The sequence below is a fragment of the Abramis brama genome (assembly GCF_963993115.1).
Source record: "Abramis brama genome assembly, chromosome: 16".
Taxonomy (NCBI): Eukaryota; Metazoa; Chordata; class Actinopteri; order Cypriniformes; family Leuciscidae; genus Abramis; species Abramis brama.
Window position 1 is genome coordinate 29442314 of NC_139978.1, and position 19850 is coordinate 29462163.

Genomic DNA, 19850 nt, shown 5'->3' on the forward strand with positions numbered 1-19850 from the left:
GTCTGTCTGTCTGTCTGTCTGTCTATCATTCTGTTTGTCTGTCTGACAGTCGGTCATTCTATCTATCGTTTTATCTATCAGTCCATCATTCTGTCTGTCATTTTATCTATCGTTCTATGTCTGTTCTCTTTTAGTAAGCCCTATAAGCATTACAATTTTCAAAACTTTTTTCAAAACTATCAAACAAGGCTTTTGTCAAATCATCATTAAAAATGTGTCCTGAGTCTGACAAACTGAAAAAGGTTCAAAATTACAGTTATGAATTTGTTCCTTTTATTTCTACTACTTCACATTTAAATTCTGAATCATGTTTGTTACCTCAATTTGAATTCAGTTCAGGAAGTAAATTGTAATTTTTAAAGCATTCCAAATTCATTTCTGATATATAGATGGATAAAGATAAGACCGTGCGAGGCCTATCGCTGTTTGTTTGTGTGCAGGCGCGGGCGAGCATGCAGGCAGAGATGGCACTGAAGGAGGCCGAGGCTGAGAGACAGAGGACACGAATCAAAGAACTGGAGGCCATGCAGCAGCGGCTAGAGGAGGCTTTACAACAGGAAATCAAAGCCAGGCAGGACGAAGAAGCCTTCCGCTACGCACAGGCTCGGTGAGCAGCAGCACGCAAACTCTGTTGAGCAACACACCCATTCTCAGTTTCACACACAAACACCCTGATGTTATAATAATATTATATGCTTTTGAATGGCACATCTGCAGACTATTTGGTGCCCTATTAGCCTTTCTTTTCTGTTAAATGTGCTGGGTTGCGTCGAGCTGCTGAAACTCATCAGTACTCTTCAGGGAGGAAATATAATAGTATAAAAGCTCTCCCCTGTTAAAATGCTTGAGGTTATGAAGGAATTAATCAAGAGGAAGTTACCAGAGGAAGTAATGGACAGAAGAGACTCAATTAACATGAACATTTTTGTCCAGAGAAATGGATATGTGTATATACTCTGAGAGGAAAACTGAAACCTGTTTCAAATTCAGTAAAGACAATGAGACACTATTTCTGTTTCAAATCTATTCACTATACAATACATACATGCAAAATGCCATTGTAAACCAAATACTTTTGACGTCTGACACCGTTTGAATAGCAACACACAGTTGAGTGCACAAGACTGAGACCACATTGAATATTTTGGATACAAAACCTGGAATTAAAGTTTTGGGACTCTGGAAAGATGCAGTGTAAAATTAATGAGAATTATTTAAGATTCTGCGGTATTTCTAGGTCACAAATGAAATGAAAAAAGCAAATTTTGTGACACTGATCATGCATCTCCTTTGTACAAAGGATCAGATGTTCTTGCTCCCAGTGAAGCGCAGAATGCTCTCTGGATCATTCTCAAATCATGCTGGAGAATATGGATCATAGAAATTTGTATTAATTTTTCAATATGGAATTCAATTCATTATGCTGAAAGAGGTCTCTTTTAGCTTGTGCTGTGTTTGATCGTTCGCTGCCTCATTGCTACAGGCTACTGGCTGAGGAAGAGGAGAAGATGAAGGCCCTCATGTCTCTCCGTGAGGAGCAGGAGGAGTATATCCAGCGAGCCCAGCGGGAGAAACAAGAGCTCAGAGAGGAAATGGAAAGCAAGTCTCGATCTCTGGAGGATGCACAGAAGCAGCTGGAGGAGGTCAGGGCCAATCGCTACCGAGTGGACCAGGATGTAGTGGTGAGTTTCTCTACGGAGATTTGTCTGACAAAAGTTTTTAATGCAATGACCTAAAGTACCATTAAAAAGTTTGTGGTCGGTACATTTTTTTAATGTTGATCGAAACATTAATATTGTAAAATATTACTACGATTTTAAATAACTGTTTTCTATTTGAATATATTTTAAAATGTAATTTATTTTTGTGTGAATTTTCAGCATCGTTACTCCAGTCTTCAGTGTCACATGACCCTTCAGAAATCATTCTAATAGGCTGATTTGCTGCTCAAGAAACATTTCTTATTATTATCAATGTTGAAAACAGGTGTGCTGCGCAATATTTTTGTTGAAATGTGTTAGATTTTTTTGATGAATATAAAAATATAAAAATATGAATATTAAAAAAAAGCATTTATTTGCTATAGAAATCTTTTGTAAAATTATAAATGTCATTATGGTCACTATTGATCAATTTCATGTGTCCTTGCTGAATAAAGTATTAATTTCTTACAAACAAAAATTAAATCTTACTGACCCAAACTTTTTAATGGTAGTGTTTGCGTTAGTAATATTATTAGGGTAACACTTTTCAATAACTTCCTATATTAGTTAACATTATTTAATGCATAAACCAACTATAAGCAGTACATTTATTACAGTACCAATTCATTTTAGTTCAATTAAAATGAAAATGTTAGTTCATGTTAGCTCAGGACCATTAAATATTAATTTATAGGTACAACATTTGATTTTATTGATGTATTAGTGAGTTGCAATTAACATGAATTGAGTTTAATAAATGCATTAGAAGTACTTTTCATTGTTAGTGCATGTACTAATGTAGTTAAAGGGATAGTTCGCCCAAAAATGATATTTAAGCCATGATTTACTCACCCTCAAGCCGTTCGAGATGCATATGTCAATCTTTTTTCAGACGAACACATTTTCAGTTATTTTAGAAAATGTCTTAGATCTTTCAGTGGTTATAATGTGAAGCAATGGGGTCCAGCTGATTCAAGTCGCAAAATGTGCATGCATCCTTCACAAAAATAATCCATCCGGCTCCAGGGGGATAAACGAAGGCCTTCTGAGGGTAATCCGTGCAGTTTTGTCGTAAAAATATACATATTTAAAACTTTATAAACGAAAATAACTGGCTTCCGGTGGCGGTCGGCGCGCGTTCATGGAGATGGTTGCTGGCTTATGACGTAGGACGTAGCGCAGGAAGCGTCGTGACGTAGAACGAGCGTGACAGCGCAGCTAGAGAGCAGAGTAAAACAAAACTCTACGTTCGCTCTACGTCACGACGTCATTCATCTCCATGAACGCGCGCCGACCGCCACCGGAAGCCAGTTATTTTCGTTTATAAAGTTTTAAATATGTATATTTTTACGACAAAACCGCACGGATTACCCTCAGAAGGCCTTCGTTTATCCCCCTGGAGCCGGATGGATTATTTTTGTGAAGGATGCATGCACATTTTGCGACTTGAATCAGCTGGACCCCATTGCTTCACATTATAACCACTGAAAGATCTAAGACATTTTCTAAAATAACTGAAAATGTGTTAGTCTGAAAAAAGATTGACATATGCATCTCGAACGGCTTGAGGGTGAGTAAATCATGGCTTAAATATCATTTTTGGGCGAACTATCCCTTTAACTAATGTTAACAAATGAAACCTTTTTGTAAAGTGTTACATTATCAGTCAATTGATGTGCTAATGCTGATATTAGCTGTTTATGTAAATTGATTGTTGTGGAAATCGTCAAATCAACTAAACTAGCAGATTGATTGATTGATTGATTGATTGGTTGATTGGTTGGTTGATCTGTATCTTTGTATTCTGGCAGGCTGCTCAAAGGAAGCTTCGTCAGGCCAGCACCAATGTTAAACATTGGAACGTTCAGATGAACAGATTAATGCATCCTATTGGACCAGGAGGTATGTATTTTAACTAATTTACCCATATTTCAAGACACAAAACACATTTATTTATGCTGCTTTCACAATCAATAAACTCCCTCTAACTTCCCTGTATTTTCTTGCCTTGTTTTCATGTAGAAAAAAGGGCCTCAGGAGGTGGGTCTTTTTCCAGCTTTCGCATCCCTTCACAGAAGGATCCAGGACTACGTCTGAAGCAGAAACCGGATGACCAGGATGAGGAAAGCAAAGAAAACATGGAAAGCAGAGGCGGGTGTGAATCCGACAAGCGTTTGTCTACAAATGGAGACATGGACATACCTTAACATTGAGACATTTTTTGAGAGGCTGTTAAGACTGATTTGAGTGAAAGGTGTCAAGAGCTCATGCCGTTAAAAACACCATGCTTTTTAATATTGTCATTATATGTTAATAGCTTGTTAAACAGTAATGTTTTGTACACTTACCATGTCACATGTTTTAAAAGTATTGTACTGTAGTTGTTAATTATCTAATTGAGCTTTATGTAGACTAAGATGTACACTGAATAAATATTATGCATTTTTCAAGATGCTTTATTGTGGTGAATTAAAAAAAGGAACTGGTGGTATAATCATTAGCTTAAAAATCTGTTTATTTTAAATGAGACAAAAAGATTTGCAAATGCTCATGCATGTAAATGGGATTTCTTGTGAGGGAGGAACAAGTTGAAGAGCTGAAGCGTCTGTGGTTTTGAGAACTTCCTGCTTCTGCAGTCAGATAACAAAACCATGAAGACGACTGCATGGCACACACATGTTCCTTATAGATAGATATAGCAAAAAAATTATGTTTTTGCTATTCCCCAGGTACTGACCAAGTGTGCTTACACACACACACACAGGGAATTTGAATTTGTAACGTAAAAATCTGGTACTCAACAAATATTAATCTAAAAAACAAAACAGAATTACTGATTAGCTCATACAGAATAATATGTAGGCTTATGTGTAGAGAGTTATGGGTCAGTACAGATAATATATGATATAAATGTCAAATCCGAGCTGAATATTGCACGCATGGGTTTGTAATGGTGTAAATAAAAAATAAATACTGCACAGACATTTTATAATGCATGAAGTGGAGATACTGCTAGATATAAGTATAAAGCGTTGCCAAGAATAGCCAATCAATCAGATGTTATTTTTCAAAGCAGATTTTACCGATAGTATCAGAACCAGTTTAGATTGGTGAAACAGAGACACCTGCTGTTTATCAATAGGTCTTGTGTTATGATACATCCGGGACACTAGATGGCAGTAAGATCCCCAGCAAACCAATAGAACCGCATTTTAACCCGGAAAAAATAACCTGGAACAGAAGCTGTCTCGAAAGAGCTTCAAAGTGCAGAGAAAGCGGTGGAAATGGCTTCACGCCTGAGCCGAATCTGGCCCACCCTGTCCCGGGTTCGTTTGAGCTCGGCGCTCGGGAGCCGCTGTGTGTCACAGACGCCGAAGTCCAGCGCGTCCGGCGCGGCGGTTACATCTGATCTGCAGTCCTTATCTCCCGCGGCTCAGGACAGTCATGGACACGCAGAGGTCAGCCCGTTTGACAAGGTAAGACGAACACAAACACATGTGTATGATGCATGGAAGCTTGAATAATGTTAAGCGGCTCACTGAAGTCTAAGCTAAACTGTCTGAAGTTTGACCTACCTGTTCATGTTTACACTGTGTACTGCATGATCTCAACTACAGTTTATCTATTGTGTCTCTCTTGTTATATGCTTTGTATTATGTTTTAAGCTGTATCTGCTAAATTTTTTTTTTTTGGTGCAATCATTATTCTATTCTATTCTATTCTATTCTATTCTGTCTTATCGTTTTCTATTCTGTCTTATCGTTTTCTATTCTGTTAAGCTGTCATAGTCTTCCTGCAGTGATTGCAATGTCATATTGCAAATCCTAAATTTAATATAAAAGCTTTGTGTTGATAAACAATTATGTTGACTTGTTTACGTCCACAAATGCAGGTTTATAAATTGTAAATGTTTATCTGTGTCTTTTCAGAATCCAGATTTCCATGGCTTCCATCATTCTGACCCATTTGTGGATGAATGGAACATGAGGTTGGCCTTTTTCTTTGGCATTTCTGTGGCCATTGTAATCGGAGGCACTTTCGTCCACTATTTACCAGATCACGGGTAAGTGCATGAATAAACTGACTAAATTTTGCACAGAATCCAGTGATTGACCAATCAGGATCCAAAATCCATAACACATACAGTGCATACCTATTGTAGATGTTAAGTAAAAACGTTGGAGCCAGAAACTATCAGCATACAGCAGACTATCTAATCTGTTTGAAGAGGAGCTTGATAATATTCTTGATGACTTTGTTTAAATTTTTTTAAAGATTTCAAACAACTAGACATAAGATGAAGTCGTCCTTGACCTACCTCAATTGGCAGTAGCGGCCTTTGCTATGTTTCACTTGAAACAGGCCTCGCAGAAGAAGGGGGCTCCGCTTGCTGTCGAAAAAGAGCCCTGTCCCCTGCCAGCACGCAGCGCACACACCAGGGGTGAAAAATGAACAGGGGCTTGGGGCAAAAACACCACTAAAATTAATAAAAATGCTTCCAAAAACCAAGATATGGTGCAAAAAAAAAAAGTCTATGTAGGCTATAAGGTCTTGTTTGTAATATTTATAACCAATATCACAAGAGCAAACGTGCTGTTTTCCCTAATATCAGCACATTTGCAAATGTGATTTTGATTTTTTTACAACAATTCAATGAACAATAACTTAATAGTCTATTAGGTGACTTACATTTTACACTCTATATTGTCTGTTTGTCCTCTATTTTGCCAATGAAAATAGTTCCAAACAGTAGAGCCGCTGCGTGTCTCTGAGCAACAGAGTTTCAGTTTCATTACTGAATGAATCTGCGTTTTTGAACAAATCAATTTAATGAATGACTAAATGACTCACTCAGTCACTTCTGCTTTGTTCCTGAATGAATCAGCCATTTTGAAGGAATCGATGGGGGCTCTGACTGTTTCTTTAAAAACAGGCCTCCGAATTGCAAAGGCTCTATTAAATGGTTGATAATTGGGTTCACCTCCAAGTGTGTATTTTTTTTTTTTCCAATGTTTTATTTCTTCTGAAGCAATAATGGTTTTCCATTTCTTTTAATCATAATATACATGATCTGTCTCTCTCTGTCTTCTGTTTTTATGCTCCAGCATGAGGCAGTGGGCTCGCCGGGAAGCTGAAAGGTTGATCAAACAGCGGGAAGCTGAAGGTCTTCCCCTCATGACCGAAAACTATTACGATCCAAGCACGATTGTTCTCCCATCCTCTGGAGAGGACTAGACAACATTTTGTCAATAATTATCCTGTTAATTTGTGTTGATTGTACATTTGACTCTCCTCAACTATATTATAATAAAAAATAAAAAAAAGTTATAATACAGTAGTATGTTATATCTTCAAATTGTGGTCAGTTGGTATATCTAATACTTGAAAATGAATGATACTGTAGAATTAACAGTTTGCTTGCAAACATATGGTTGTAATAATAAAGTTGAGTGTTAATTTATGTTGTTTTATGTAATGATTATTATTTTCTAGATTGCACTATGAACAGTGTGTAAGGTGAAGTATTAGAGAGAGCCAAGGTATTTATATGATGTACAAAACAACTGAAAATAGGTGTTTTGCGGTGCAGTTTTATACATATAAATTCAGAAAACATAAGAAACCAGGATGTGGATGAGTCAGGAAGATGAATGATCACAAATAGTCATTTTAGTTTCTTTCCAACTGTTATTTATTTAGTAATGTATTCATCTGTAGCTTTATTTCTATTTTCTGTTTTCGTAAGAAAGTAGTATGGTGAATGATGATGTTTTCAAACCAAAATTCTAAGTAAATAATTTAAAATAAATGTAAAAAGCTGTACATTAACGAATCAAATAAAATGGGAAAACAGTGAAGAGGAAGGTCAATTTAACCTCATCAGTAGTATCCTCAAAAATTACACTGTTTCCGGAATATATCATATTTTTATTATTAGTTAAATAACGTCTTAGAGAAGAACTAAAAAGTCGAAAGATATGTTGCTGTTCTTCTGCTTTTGGACGTCTCTGCCTCTTGATTGGTAGAAACGATCGTGAATGGGCGTGTCTTAGCGGCGTGGCACTGTCTGCGGGGCGGGGCCTTGGGGTCGTACAGGAAAAGAAAGAAAGCGAGGACATCTGTAACGAAAACGGTAAATACGCATACAAAAACACCTCTGGTACTTACAATCGATATGTTCATTAATTTCCCATACGTTCTAGAGCCAATACTGCCGAGTAGCCTTTTTAAAACCACTCCATTGAGTAAAATTATGCCTTTTATATGCGGCTAGCTCAGTGCTAATAGGCTAAGTGTGATGATGACGGAAACGGACGAACAACAAGATGCCGAACATGAGTTTATAATCGTATTAAAGCCCGATTATCAAGAACGTAAGACGGCTGGAAAGGCTAATACAAGTGTTGATTTGTGGATCCAGTCGAATCCAAGCCAAATTGTGCTAATGTTACACTTATTAGGGCGTGAGATGAGGCGTCCCAGTTAGCATAGGGAGTAAACCGGGGACTGATCCATTTGGCTCAGACATGCGGCAGTTATAATTATCACCATCTTTAGTTTATTCTCCAACATAACAGCCAGCACTTCAAATGTCTATTTTATCCCCCATTAAGGCTCCAGTCTCGTTGAATCAGTGCTTGACTCAATGTTAATCTACAAAAGGTTACTTGAGTGACTATAGGTTGACCTGACTGCAGTCAGCTGTTTTTATGGTAGATTTAATACGATGTGTGTCACAGATTTTAGCATAACACTTGTATTGATCAGTGAATTGAGCAGGGTGCGGTGTGTGTGTGTGTGAGGAGAGTTTGATGCTGCAGTGTTATAATAACATAAGAACCCAGTGTACAGATTGATGTATGTACTGAAATATGAATATAGGCGTACCTAATAAGACCATGTACTATATTAGCTTACGTTGTTTTATTTTGAAATATAAAACAGGCAAAGCATGGGACAAATTATTTGTTTATTTTACTCAAAGAAATCTATTTTTCTTAATAAATACATGCAATCTGATATTATTACAGGGCTCAACACTAAGGATTTTTCCACAGGCTTGATCAGGCCCAGTGGTTCAAATTTTTACTTGCCCTGCCAAAATAAAATAAAAATATTTTTTGTAACATTGTATTCTAATAAATGATTTTTTAGATACCAGTGAAATTTCACAATTCTCATATCTACATAAAATATATAGATTAATTCAAATTAAACACAAACGTGTTTAATAATACATATTTCTTACTCCAAGCACTTAAAGAAGCTATTTTCTTAGTATCCAGTAATTAAACTGATTAATGAATGAATGCAATCTGAGTATTTGAAAACATGGATTTCACAAGAATATGGAGTTGCCAATAGAACAACAAGATGTAATAAAAATATTTGTAACCACATTTAATAGGCTTCTTTATAAAAGATGCTCATGCCCTGTCGGTAATTATTATTCATAAATATAACTTTTTTTGTCAAGTTGGTGTATAGGAATAGAAATAGAAAGCCCACTTAGACATTAACTTAATTAATTGAGCTTACATCACAAGCTTTTGTTTTATGAACTTGTCTTTACCCACTTTTCATTTTCATTGTGGGGACAAAATTATAGCAACTTAGCAAGTGATGATAGGTTATTGTTGAATGGATGCTCAGGAATGTCAAATTCCAGAACTGTAATCCATTGTTCATTTCTATCAGTAGTTCTTTGATTAAATATGTTGGTTAATACAAGTTTTAATAATATGTGAAGTATATACATAAATCATAGTGGGCTTATTTGTAACACAGGTTGCTTTAAATGGTACCATGTTCATTTTAAGCCCACTCTAGACTCACGTTTAAAAATTTCCACTTGCCTCCTGTAATTATTGGCTGATCTTTCCATTTTGTGTGACAGATGGCTGCAATTCGCAAGAAGCTTGTAATTGTTGGAGATGGAGCATGTGGAAAGACGTGTTTACTCATTGTATTCAGTAAAGACCAGTTTCCTGAGGTCTACGTACCCACAGTGTTCGAGAACTATGTTGCTGATATTGAGGTGGATGGCAAGCAGGTGAGATTGTCTTCTAACATCAAACTATTACAGAACATGTGTCTCTTCTAGAGCAGTTTGAACTTATATGCAGTTTATTTGAAACCAATGGGGTTTATTCTGAGTCCACAATGAGTAATTGTCTTATGCTGTTGTTGGAAGACAAACTTAAATTATAATATACATACATTTATATAACATTAGAGAAATATTGTTAAAATATACAATAAATAACATGCAGTACTGTTAAAAAGCTTGGGGTTAGTAAGATTTTTAAATGTTTTTTAAAGAAGTCTCTTGTGCTCACCAAGGCTGCATTTATCATTAAAAACAGTAATATTGTGAAATATTATTACAATTCAAAATAACAGTTTTCTATTTTAATATATTTTAAAATTGAGTGATTTATTCCTGTGATGCAAAGCTGAATTTTCAGCATCATTACTCCAGTCTTCAGTGTCACATGATTCTTCAGAAATCATTCTAATATGCTGATTTGATGCTCAAGAAACATTTCTTACTATTAGCCATGTTGAAAAGTTGTGCTGCTTAATGAATGGAAAGCTCAAAGGAACAGTATCTATTTGAAATAGAAATCTTATGTGACATTATAAATGTCTTTACTGTCATTTTTGATCAATTTAATGCATCCTTGCTAAATAAAAGTATTAATTTCTTTAGAAAAATCTTATTGACCCCAAACCTTTGAATGGTAGTGTAATTATAAATAAAAACGGAATAATTATTGAACTTTTTACACAAATTGTAACGCTGATAATATAATTTGTAATCATTTTGTTGTCAGGTGGAACTGGCTCTATGGGATACAGCTGGACAAGAGGACTATGACAGGCTGCGGCCCCTGTCCTACCCAGACACTGATGTCATCCTCATGTGCTTTTCCATAGACAGCCCTGACAGTTTGGGTGAGAGAATCCATCTCTACCAGTCTTTAATATGAATTATATACAAGTCTAATTTAGCCTTTCAATACTTTGAGACTATATGGTTTTACTAAGACCAAATTGCTGTGGTCACTGTATTGAAAACCTTGTTCTGTTCACACAGAGAATATCCCAGAAAAATGGACGCCAGAGGTAAAACATTTCTGTCCAAATGTTCCAATAATTCTGGTGGGTAATAAAAAAGATTTACGAAATGATGATCACACTCGACGGGAGCTGCTGAAGATGAAACAGGTGTGTGAGCACTTTCTACTCTAAACTTGTACTGATTTTTATAAAACAGTCACTATATTTAGTTGGAAATAACATAAAAGTTAGGTGACACTAAAATAATGGAACTAAAGAAAAAAATGGTTGTGTTTCAATGTTATTATATTGTATTTAGAGATAATGAAGAGTACTAATGCCCTTTCAATGCTTTCTTCCTTAACAGGAACCAGTTAAACCAGAGGAAGGGCGAGACATGGCTAATCGCATCAATGCCTTCGGCTACCTTGAGTGTTCAGCTAAAACTAAGGATGGCGTGAGGGAAGTGTTCGAAATGGCCACAAGAGCGGCGCTCCAAGCCAAAAAACGTGGCAAAAAGAATGCCTGCGCTTTGCTATAGAGAACGAGAGATGAAAAGAAAGAACGAGGGAGGGAAAGGGGTAACCAAACTAGGCCAAGGAAAATGAAAGAGCTATAAAAGTTCGCAAATAGAGGGAAGAAACGCCCCTAGTGTTAATTATGTACTCGGGGGGTCAGGGAGGGTCATTTTCAATCCAGGCCAAAGGAAACTACAGAAGATAGTAGGGACAACTGCACCGGCAAAAAAGGGACTTAAACATTTTTATGGCCATCAGTCCTTTTTCAAATCAAGATTAGTTGACCTTTAAGCCTTCAGACTGATCACATGCATAAGAATAGTGTATTTGTAGGGTAAATAAAGATTGACGTGGTTTCACAGTGGCTCACAATCACCGATTGCTTTAGGGGTGGGATTACTAGTGATGTATTCTTTGGCCCATAGCACATCTTCTGATTCGAAGATCAGCACTGTAAGCAAGAACAGAAACAAACAACTTGGTCTAAAAAGATTCCTTTTTTGGCACTAAGTGCATTATTCAGGGTGTAAAAGGCATTAGTTAGTACTCTACATCATGTGTGCTACATGTCAAGCAGGGAGTTGTTTTTTTGGATCAAGATATTGGCCACATAACGTAATACTCCCATGATGCCCTTTGTAACTTCCCAGGAACCCAGTGCCGTCTTATGTAAATCATTCATGCCTGTCCTACGTACTACGTGCTATTTTCTTTTTAATGATCTTTTTTTTCCTACATTAACATGCTAATATCGTTGGTTAACACAACTGGTTCCTCTGTGCCCTCCTGTCCTGTCGCAAAATTGACGGTTTAGTCACTGGTTTAAAATAGCTGAAAGTAGTGGTAGTCTTACAATTCTTTATTCCAATAAGATTTAAATATATCTTGTACTTTTTTGCCATTTGCCTATAAAAGTCGAAGTAAGATGCATTAAGTAATGATCATACTAATTCACCTTTTTTTTTGTGAGTATATTATGTGCTTGCTCATGTATTATAATTAAAAAAGAAGAAACAACTTTGGGTTTATCAGCCCTTGTGGAGCTCAAAGCAGAACCGCAGCTCTGTATGTTGACTGTCAAGACACTGTTCGATTTTGGCAATATTTTATAATAGGTGACAGTACCTTAATTTTTCCCCATATTCCTCTTTGCCTGCATGACAGGCTTTTATTTGGTGTGCAGAAATAAAAGTAATATTTATCTCACTGTGTAAATGAGAAACTCCCTCCATTTCACTCCCATTTGTTTTCTTTTTCTCCTGTACTGTATGTTTTCATATTTTTTTTGTGAAATTCTACTGGCTTATACTATATCTTTTTTGCGTATTTTACAAATTCTAGTATCTTAGAATTGAAACGTTTTAAAAGAAATAAAGAAGGAAAACTGTAGCGAAATGTGATTTTGAAAGAGCTGTTTAATGCCATATTATTAAATGCAAGTCATTTCTTAGAAGAGATTCTGCATTTCATTCTAAGAAAAAAAGAGCCTTCGATGCATCAATTATCTTTTGTATACCAGTGCATCTTTGGATTTCCACAGACTCATTTGAAATGTATTGGAAAAAATAAATTCTTATAGGGTAATTTTTCTTGGGTCTTTATTTTGTCTCTTCTCCAGTTGATGTTTTGCGTAAATTACCTCATTTCTTCACTAGCTAGATGTGGTCTTCAGTAAACGAGTACACATGCTGACAATGTTAGGAGTTAAAAGCAGAGGTAGATAAAACAAATCCCAATCTTTTGCAAGTTGACCAGTTGCACATCACCAGTCAATCTTTATAGTGATCTGTGCAATCCAGCCACAAATTCGTGATAATAGGGCTCTGAAATGAGAGGAAATGCAAGTTATAGTTTTTCTCATCATAAATGGCATGCTATCAAATTCTATCTGGTGATCTGACACCCAAACCTGAGTCTGGCTCAATGATGGCATGTCTAATGAGGAAGTCCAGAACCACCATGGCACAGTTTGGCTTAAACTCCTCACTGACTAGGAGATCTTTCACCTGAGAACAACATATCAGACAGGGGAGAATGGGGGGTAAGATGTGCCACCCCGTAATCTAGGAAACTCCACACATTTTGTCATTATATAGAAACAGCCGTTCAAAAACAGTATGCTGAAATCTTTTTTTTTGCATGCAATTTACTAAATGTAAAATGACATTATCTATGTCAAAGCAAACTTCTTTATCAGCTTATCTGGTATTAAATACATCACATACCATTCAACCCTAAAATCAATGGGATGCCTTTACCTTCTCGATTGGATAGTAGTAAAATGCTTGCACTTCTCCGTCTCCAATATGAGGCTGAAAATTGAGAGGCAGCTCTAAATCAAAGACAAACTGACACTCAGGAAATATTCCTTCGTCATCTTCGTAGGTGTAGCTACAGAGACAGAGGGAAGCATGAATTGAAGATTCAAGATTGCAGAACGTCTTTCAATCTAGCTAAACATAGTAAACGGTTTCCAGGCAGAAATCATGCCCGTGACAACAGGCGTTCATGTTTTTGATCACAGTGACATCTTCCAGACTAGAATTCTGGTCATCTTCCCTTGGGCGCTTGCAATATTTCTCTGGAAGCCTGCCAGTTGGAGGCTATTTCTGGCTATTTAATCAGTCTCTTTTGCAAGAGAGTTTATATCTACCCTGGTATCTGGGAAAGGTTTTGAATAGGAAAAAACAGTAACATGCATCTTTAGTCTTAAAAATCATCAGTTACCAATAGCTTTTTTGCTTCATAAAAGGTTCTAAATTATTTTCAAAGACCCAAGTGAAATAGTGGGATAGAAAAAAAAGAAAAAGAAAGGATTATGCACCTCACGGTTCCCACGGGACGCGCTTGCTCTGCCAGGCCTGGAGGGATGCAGGCCTCCTCTCCACACTCTTTTACCAATGTATGCCTTACACTACAGCCTGCTGCCAGTCCTCCAGCCGCCTGAATGATAAATCAAATCCTTTATAAATCAACCCAATTAAATCAAAATTGGAGATTTGTGGTTTATGGTTATGTTTGTTGTCTTCGAGGTAATCTATATGCTAATGTACTTCTAAAAGACAGTAGTAATTTATATAGCACATATTTACAATTTTGCAGTCTTTATTTATTACTCCATTTGTTTAATAACTTTATACACTAACGTTCAAAAGTTTGGGGTCGGTAAGATTTATTGTTTATTAAAAGTCTCTTATGATCACCAAAACTGCATTTGAAAAAAATAATAATATATACAGTAAAAACTGTAATATTGTGAAATAATATTACAATTTAACCCTCTGGTGCAGTACTGTTCAAGAATGACCGAATTCTTTTTTTTATTTCAATGAAATGGTTGTACTAAATAGGTCACCAGCTGGAGTGCCCTTGAGAGCCACCAGAGGGCACTCCACATCAGACTATTGTCATTCCCTCACAAATTATATTTCCCATAACTCACTGCCCTGACTTTTCATCCATTATCACATTCACCTGTATCTCATTATCTTCTTTAGCTCACCCCATATAAGCCTGTTTCACCCTATCACTTTGAAGTTGTGCATGTTGTTGCACTGCATGTCTGAGCATTCTCCCTGGTTTCATTGTCTCTTGGTTCTTGGATTTTTGCCTGTTTCTTGGATTCCATTTTTGCCTCTGACCCCAGCCTGTTTGTTTGTTTGTTTGGACTGCCTTCTTGTGCTTGACTCTTTGCCTGTGTTTGATTACGATTCTGGATTACTCTAATAAACTGCTTTTGGATCCTCAACCTTGTCTCAGAGCAGTTCGTAACAATTTATTAGCTTGATAATGTTTTTTATTTAATATTTTTTGGTACTAAATTATATTTAAGCAGTAGTTATAATACATTTATTCACGTTTTGAGCATGGACCTGAATTTTTTTTTCCAACTTAAACTGTCATAAATCTTGAATGCACTGGAGCACAGACTCAAGTTTGGTTTATTTCTAAAGACGACACTTGGCAGATTATTGCTGAAGTGAATCAAGTTTTGAACTTGAAAAAAGATTTTTATTTTTTTTTAAAAACATTTTCAATTTGATATGAAATAATTATTTTCCAAAATCAAAACCATAAATGTAAACAAGTTGTGTTCCAAATTTGAGGTTGATATCTCAAAAAATTAGCTTTCAGTAAGATTTTGTTTGGCCGCAGGTAGGAAACGTTTCCAATAGATGAAATTCGCCTCCCATTCATTTCCAATGCAGTAATTTTTGACTGCAAACAATACAAGTGTGTGAATATCTTTTTCAGGACCATTTAACCTTTTAACCATCCATGATTTTTTTTATGTTCACAAAGCAAGTGTCAAAACCTTTTGTACCATTCCGGAAAAAAAAAGGAAAAAAAAACGTTAAATTTTTTATGTACAAAATTACTGAACAGCACCAGAGGGTTAAAATAACGGTTTCATATATATTTTATATATATTATATATATTTTTGTGCTTTTCAGCATTATTACTCCAGTCTTCAGTGTCACATGATGCTTCAGAATTAAAATATGCTGATTTGGTGCTGAAGAAATATTTCAAATTATTATCAATGTTGAAAACTGTTTCAGTATTCTTTGATAAACAATTCAGAACAGCATTTATTTAAAACAAAAAAACTTTGTAACATTATAAATTACTTTACAGTCACTTATGATCAATTTAATACATCCTTGCTGAATAAAACATTTATATTAATATTTATATTAATAATTTATATTAAATTAATTAAAAGATTAATTTCTTCTTTAAAAAAAAAAAATTACTGACCCCAAAAGTTTAAACAGAAGTGTATGTTTGAGAGGTCCAACTTCTTGCTCAACCAATGTTGTTAGTTTGGTGTAGCACTACTTGTAATGAACTTTGTGTATTAATACATCACCATGTTGTCCAGTCTTCCTGGATACGTCTGTTTGGTCAAAGATCGTCGTGCCAGCCACATATTAAGATTGCCACTTGAATCCCGAGTGTAGCCATTGACATGGACACCGTACCGTTTCACTCCAAACAGACCTGTGTTTGACCATTATTTATAAACAGCTATAAGTGTCACTTGGTCTGTGACAAAATAGAAGCATGAAATTAATATTTTATTAACATACTTGTAGCTGCTCTCTCCATATACATCAGCGGAGGATCGCAATACCTGGGCATCACAGCGTATTGCTGAAAAGAAATGCACTCTGATAAATATAAAAGAATCAGTGTCTGACATTATTAAACAAGGAAAAGAAATGCTACTGTAGTGAATTATTCTGGAGCTTTTTATTTAAAGTGCCCCATTATGCTTTTTCAGATATTAACTGTCATGCAGTGTGTAATATAGGCTAGCTGTTTGTGAATGTAAAAGGTCTGCAAAGTTTCAAAGATCAAAGTGCACGATAAATAGTTATTGTCTCCCAAAAGAAAAACTGATTCTGAACTGAAAATCGAAAACGTATCTGCAGTAATTAGTCTTACTTCCTGCTTGAACCTGCGTAGGTTTGTAACAAATTTGCTAAATAATTGCCTATGGTCTTCATTGGCTGCTCGCGAACAACGTCTACTTTGACCCGCCCTCAAACACTGTAGTTGTAGCTGAGGCCTGGACGAGTTTGGTAACCGCTGGGCCTGTAATTCAGATATGATAATGGGCATTTCGTTTCTGACACACGATCTAAGTGGTAGACCAATCACAACAAACTGGGCCATCTGACCAATCAGAGCAGTGTTGGCTCTCGGAAAGGAGGGGTTTAGAGAGACAGAATCCTTCATCAAACCATTTCAGACACTGTGAGAAAAGAGGTGATGCTGCAATGTACATAATGAGAAAATAACGTTTTTTGACCTAGGATCCATGTAAACCCTTAAAATAGCATAATAGGGACACTTTAACATCTTTTTTTTTTCATGTAAATTGATGTCATGATGTGTTGTGTTATATGATAATTTAAGCCGTTGAAACTCATGTCCATATTGCTCATTATTTCTGACACTGGAACAAATTGAAACAAATGCTTAAAGAGTAAGGGTGAAGATGGGTAACTATCTATATGTCTCACCTCATCTCTCCAGCCTATTAGACAGGTGAATGATGCCTCTCTCCTCAGCTCCTGCAAGACCTCATCCACAGCCACTGATCTGCTCTCAAAAGTGTCAACACTGGAGCAGAAGGTTATAGAGCTCCCATAAGGTTTGAAGACAGAAGGAAAACGACCAAGAGTTGATGCTACTTTTGGGGAAATCCATCCAACCTGTTCTCCAGCCACCTCAAAACGTAGACAGCTCTCTAAACTAGAACCTGGAATAAAGTAATGCACTGATGTCAAGTAAATAAATGCATTTTACATGTAATAAATGTAATAACACAGTAATATCACAGTAATAAATTATTTTCCTTGCACCTTGAATACAGGCAAGTATACAGAACTTTAAAAAAGTGTTGATATATATATATATATATATATAAAAAAGTACAAATATAATTATGTTTTACTAATTGCTCATCATCGTTGTCAGCATAAATTGATTTTTCGTATCAGAATATTACAGAGAAAAAAAAAGACCAACCCATACATGACTTGTCAATTCATACTGGATCACATGCAAATGTATTGTTCTGTCAATTTATTTCCCCACCTGGCAAATGAAAGTTATTCATTCGACGCAGGAGTTGTAGCATTTTCTCCGACCACGAAGTCATTTGTCGATTTCACACGTATAACAGTTAATTATCCGTTCAGAAACCGTGATTTATGATATTGGGGGATTTGTGCGTGTCGTTGACATGCTGTCACACACCCACGGGCTTCATGCTCGCCTCCATTGTTGCATTTCCTGTTGATGTGAGCCCTGATTGGGTGGCAGGTGCCATTGATCTGCGCGCTGATTGGTTGAATCTCTATGACGAGTGTTGCTCATGGGTGTTTCTCCACTAGAGGGCGAATGTAGATAAAAACAAAGGCCACTTGTAATGTTACTGGACTAAAATACTTTGTAATGAAGGCTGAAGCTGACCAGACATAAAAAAAAAGTCATGTTAGTTCTCCATATACATTGCTAAACGGTTTATTGTTCAATTATCATGTTATTATGTGGGAATTGCACCTACTGTGAATTGGGTCATTAGTAAGTTTATGAGTTCACATCACATCATGTAATCTTTAAGTGAAATACTTTGTGCTTGCTGTCCATCATGAAGTGTTTGATACAATAGACGTAAATAGATACAGATGAATATGAGGTGAAAGTGTAACAGCAATGAGGTAAGCATCGATTTACATACACTTCTGTTGTGATTGGCAGTATTATGAACATGCTCATTCGTGCTCAACTCTATTTAAAATTAAAGTGTGAAATTTGAGTAAAATAACCTTATATGAATGACAAAATATATCATGACCCATTACATTTTCACTCATCTTTGGGTCTTCACGTTGATTGCACTAGGTTTCCTCAACAAAACAGTGAAATGTTAACCATAATTTCCAACAAAATAGCTACTGTATGTACAAAAGTAATTTATTGTTACTACCAGTGCCAGAAATTAGGTTTATTATTTTTATTATTAATAATAATTTAATATTAAAGGTTAATATTTGTCCCCTGGACTGAATTTAAAATAACACTTTCTGTAATAGACTTGATAATCATAAACCAACAATTGAATGTTAGATAACAATTGATTTATATATATAAACAAACTACACATTGTAAGTATAATAGGGGCATATGTGTAACTTTCAGTGGCATTTTTCCCCTTAGTTGTGTATCATCTCCATACTAAGGCAAAGATGCATTAGAGACAGTCGACATACAGTCATACAGTCATGCTTTCTACTGCTTTTGTTCGACTGACTGTGTTCAACCAAACACTGACAAACAGATCCATTACAGAGACAGATAAGGAGAGAGAGGGACAACAAAAATATTGGTTGCATTACACTTGCTGTAATCTCCACCATAATCTTGGGGTCGAGTCTCCATCTGAGCACTAAAAATATACACACAGTAATCACTGTTGTTTGAGAGGACTGAGATGTATCTAGTTGTAGGCGTTTTTTTAATGAGTCAAGAAAAGCAAACTGTTCCAAAACACACAGCTAGAGAAGAGATGAACAGAAGAGATACATTTCTTTATGTGTTGCTATCTATCTATCTATCTATCTATCTATCTATCTATCTATCTATCTATCTATCTATCTATCTATCTATCTATCTATCTATCTATCTATCTGTCTGTCTGTCTGTCTGTCTGTCTATCTGTCTGTCTATCATTCTGTTTGTCTGTCTGACAGTCGGTCATTCTATCTATCGTTTTATCTATCAATCCATCATTCTGTCTGTCATTTTATTTATCGTTCTATGTCTGTTCTCTTTTAGTAAGCCCTATAAGCATTACAATTTTCAAAACTTTTTTCAAAACTATCAAACAAGGCTTTTGTCAAATCATCATTAAAAATGTGTCCTGATCTATTATTTTATCTATTGTTTTATCTATCTATCTATCTATCTATCTATCTATCTATCTATCTATCTATCTATCTATCTATCTATCTATCTATCTATCTATCTATCTATCTATCTATCTATCTA

At 35.9% G+C, this 19850-nt stretch overlaps 4 protein-coding genes across 5 annotated transcripts in view; 3 read left to right on the forward strand and 1 right to left on the reverse strand.

The window, feature by feature from the left end:
* Window positions 1–4153, forward strand: part of def6a (DEF6 guanine nucleotide exchange factor a) — a 13380-nt gene extending 9227 nt beyond the window's left edge. Inside the window, exons 8-11 of one of the 2 annotated variants that reach the window (XR_014609489.1) lie at window positions 441–607; window positions 1484–1682; window positions 1881–1986; window positions 3515–3605. Coding sequence is in view for 1 of the 2 variants with exons in the window: in XM_084138693.1 (XP_083994819.1) it covers window positions 441–607; window positions 1484–1682; window positions 3515–3605; window positions 3726–3910 (642 nt within the window). In the remaining variant the exon portion in view is untranslated. Of the gene's footprint in view, window positions 1–440; window positions 608–1483; window positions 1683–1880; window positions 1987–3514; window positions 3606–3725 lie in introns of those variants that run through there. The other variant, XM_084138693.1, reaches the window with a different exon arrangement.
* A 725-nt stretch (window positions 4154–4878) lies between these two features.
* ndufb11 (NADH:ubiquinone oxidoreductase subunit B11) lies at window positions 4879–7164 on the forward strand. The gene is made up of 3 exons (XM_084087735.1): window positions 4879–5179; window positions 5633–5766; window positions 6809–7164. The coding sequence occupies exons 1-3, from the start codon at window positions 4988–4990 to the stop codon at window positions 6936–6938; spliced, it is 456 nt and encodes a 151-aa protein (XP_083943861.1). The 5' UTR covers window positions 4879–4987; the 3' UTR covers window positions 6939–7164.
* Window positions 7165–7762: 598 nt separating this feature from the next.
* On the forward strand, window positions 7763–12868 carry rhoaa (ras homolog gene family, member Aa). The gene is made up of 5 exons (XM_084086911.1): window positions 7763–7836; window positions 9601–9756; window positions 10541–10661; window positions 10804–10934; window positions 11134–12868. The coding sequence occupies exons 2-5, from the start codon at window positions 9601–9603 to the stop codon at window positions 11305–11307; spliced, it is 582 nt and encodes a 193-aa protein (XP_083943037.1). The 5' UTR covers window positions 7763–7836; the 3' UTR covers window positions 11308–12868.
* On the reverse strand, window positions 12682–18107 carry tpk2 (thiamin pyrophosphokinase 2). Its single transcript, XM_084086910.1, has 8 exons — window positions 17895–18107; window positions 17318–17556; window positions 16379–16442; window positions 16159–16289; window positions 14109–14227; window positions 13543–13675; window positions 13194–13290; window positions 12682–13107 (listed from the first exon to the last, which is right to left on the reverse strand). The coding sequence occupies exons 1-8, from the start codon at window positions 17956–17958 to the stop codon at window positions 13061–13063; spliced, it is 894 nt and encodes a 297-aa protein (XP_083943036.1). The 5' UTR covers window positions 17959–18107; the 3' UTR covers window positions 12682–13060.
* Between the last annotated feature and the right edge of the window lie 1743 nt (window positions 18108–19850).